The following is a 392-nucleotide window of genomic DNA, read 5'->3' on the forward strand; positions in this document are numbered from 1 at the left end:
ACGCCCGCTGCGGTGCAGCAGAGACAAAGCATCTGCAGCAGCAGCAGCAGCAGCAGCAGCAGCAGCAGCAGAAGCAGAAGCAACAGGAAACGCAAGGCAACATTCACTCCGGGAAGCAGCAGCAGCAGCAGCAGCACGCATGCAGCAGCTGCAGCAGACGAAACCACTTATCCACCAACAAAAGCAGCAGCAGCAGCAACAGCAGCAGCACAAAACAACAGCAACACAGCAGCAGCAACAGCAACAGCAACAGCAGCAGCAGCAGCAGCAGCAGCAGCAACAGCAGCAGCAGCAGCAGCAGCAGCAGCAGCAACAGCAGCAACAGCAGCAGGTTACCTGCTGGCAGATCAAAGTTGATGGCGTGTGTAAGGAGAGGCAAATCGAGGCCTCTT

General features: G+C 57.1%; 1 protein-coding gene across 1 annotated transcript in view; it reads left to right on the forward strand.

Annotated features, from left to right (window-relative positions):
• The window catches only part of EMH_0023510 (uncharacterized protein), a gene marked incomplete at both ends in the record, with an annotated part of 1,185 nt that overhangs the window by 539 nt on the left and 254 nt on the right, over nucleotides 1-392 (forward strand). Inside the window, one exon of the mRNA XM_013502152.1 lies at nucleotides 1-361. Coding sequence (XP_013357606.1) covers nucleotides 1-361 — 361 coding nt within the window. The remainder of the gene's footprint in view (nucleotides 362-392) is intronic.

The sequence above is a fragment of the Eimeria mitis genome, genomic scaffold, assembly GCF_000499745.2.
Source record: "Eimeria mitis Houghton genomic scaffold, Emh_scaff840, whole genome shotgun sequence".
NCBI lineage: Eukaryota > Apicomplexa > Conoidasida > Eucoccidiorida > Eimeriidae > Eimeria > Eimeria mitis.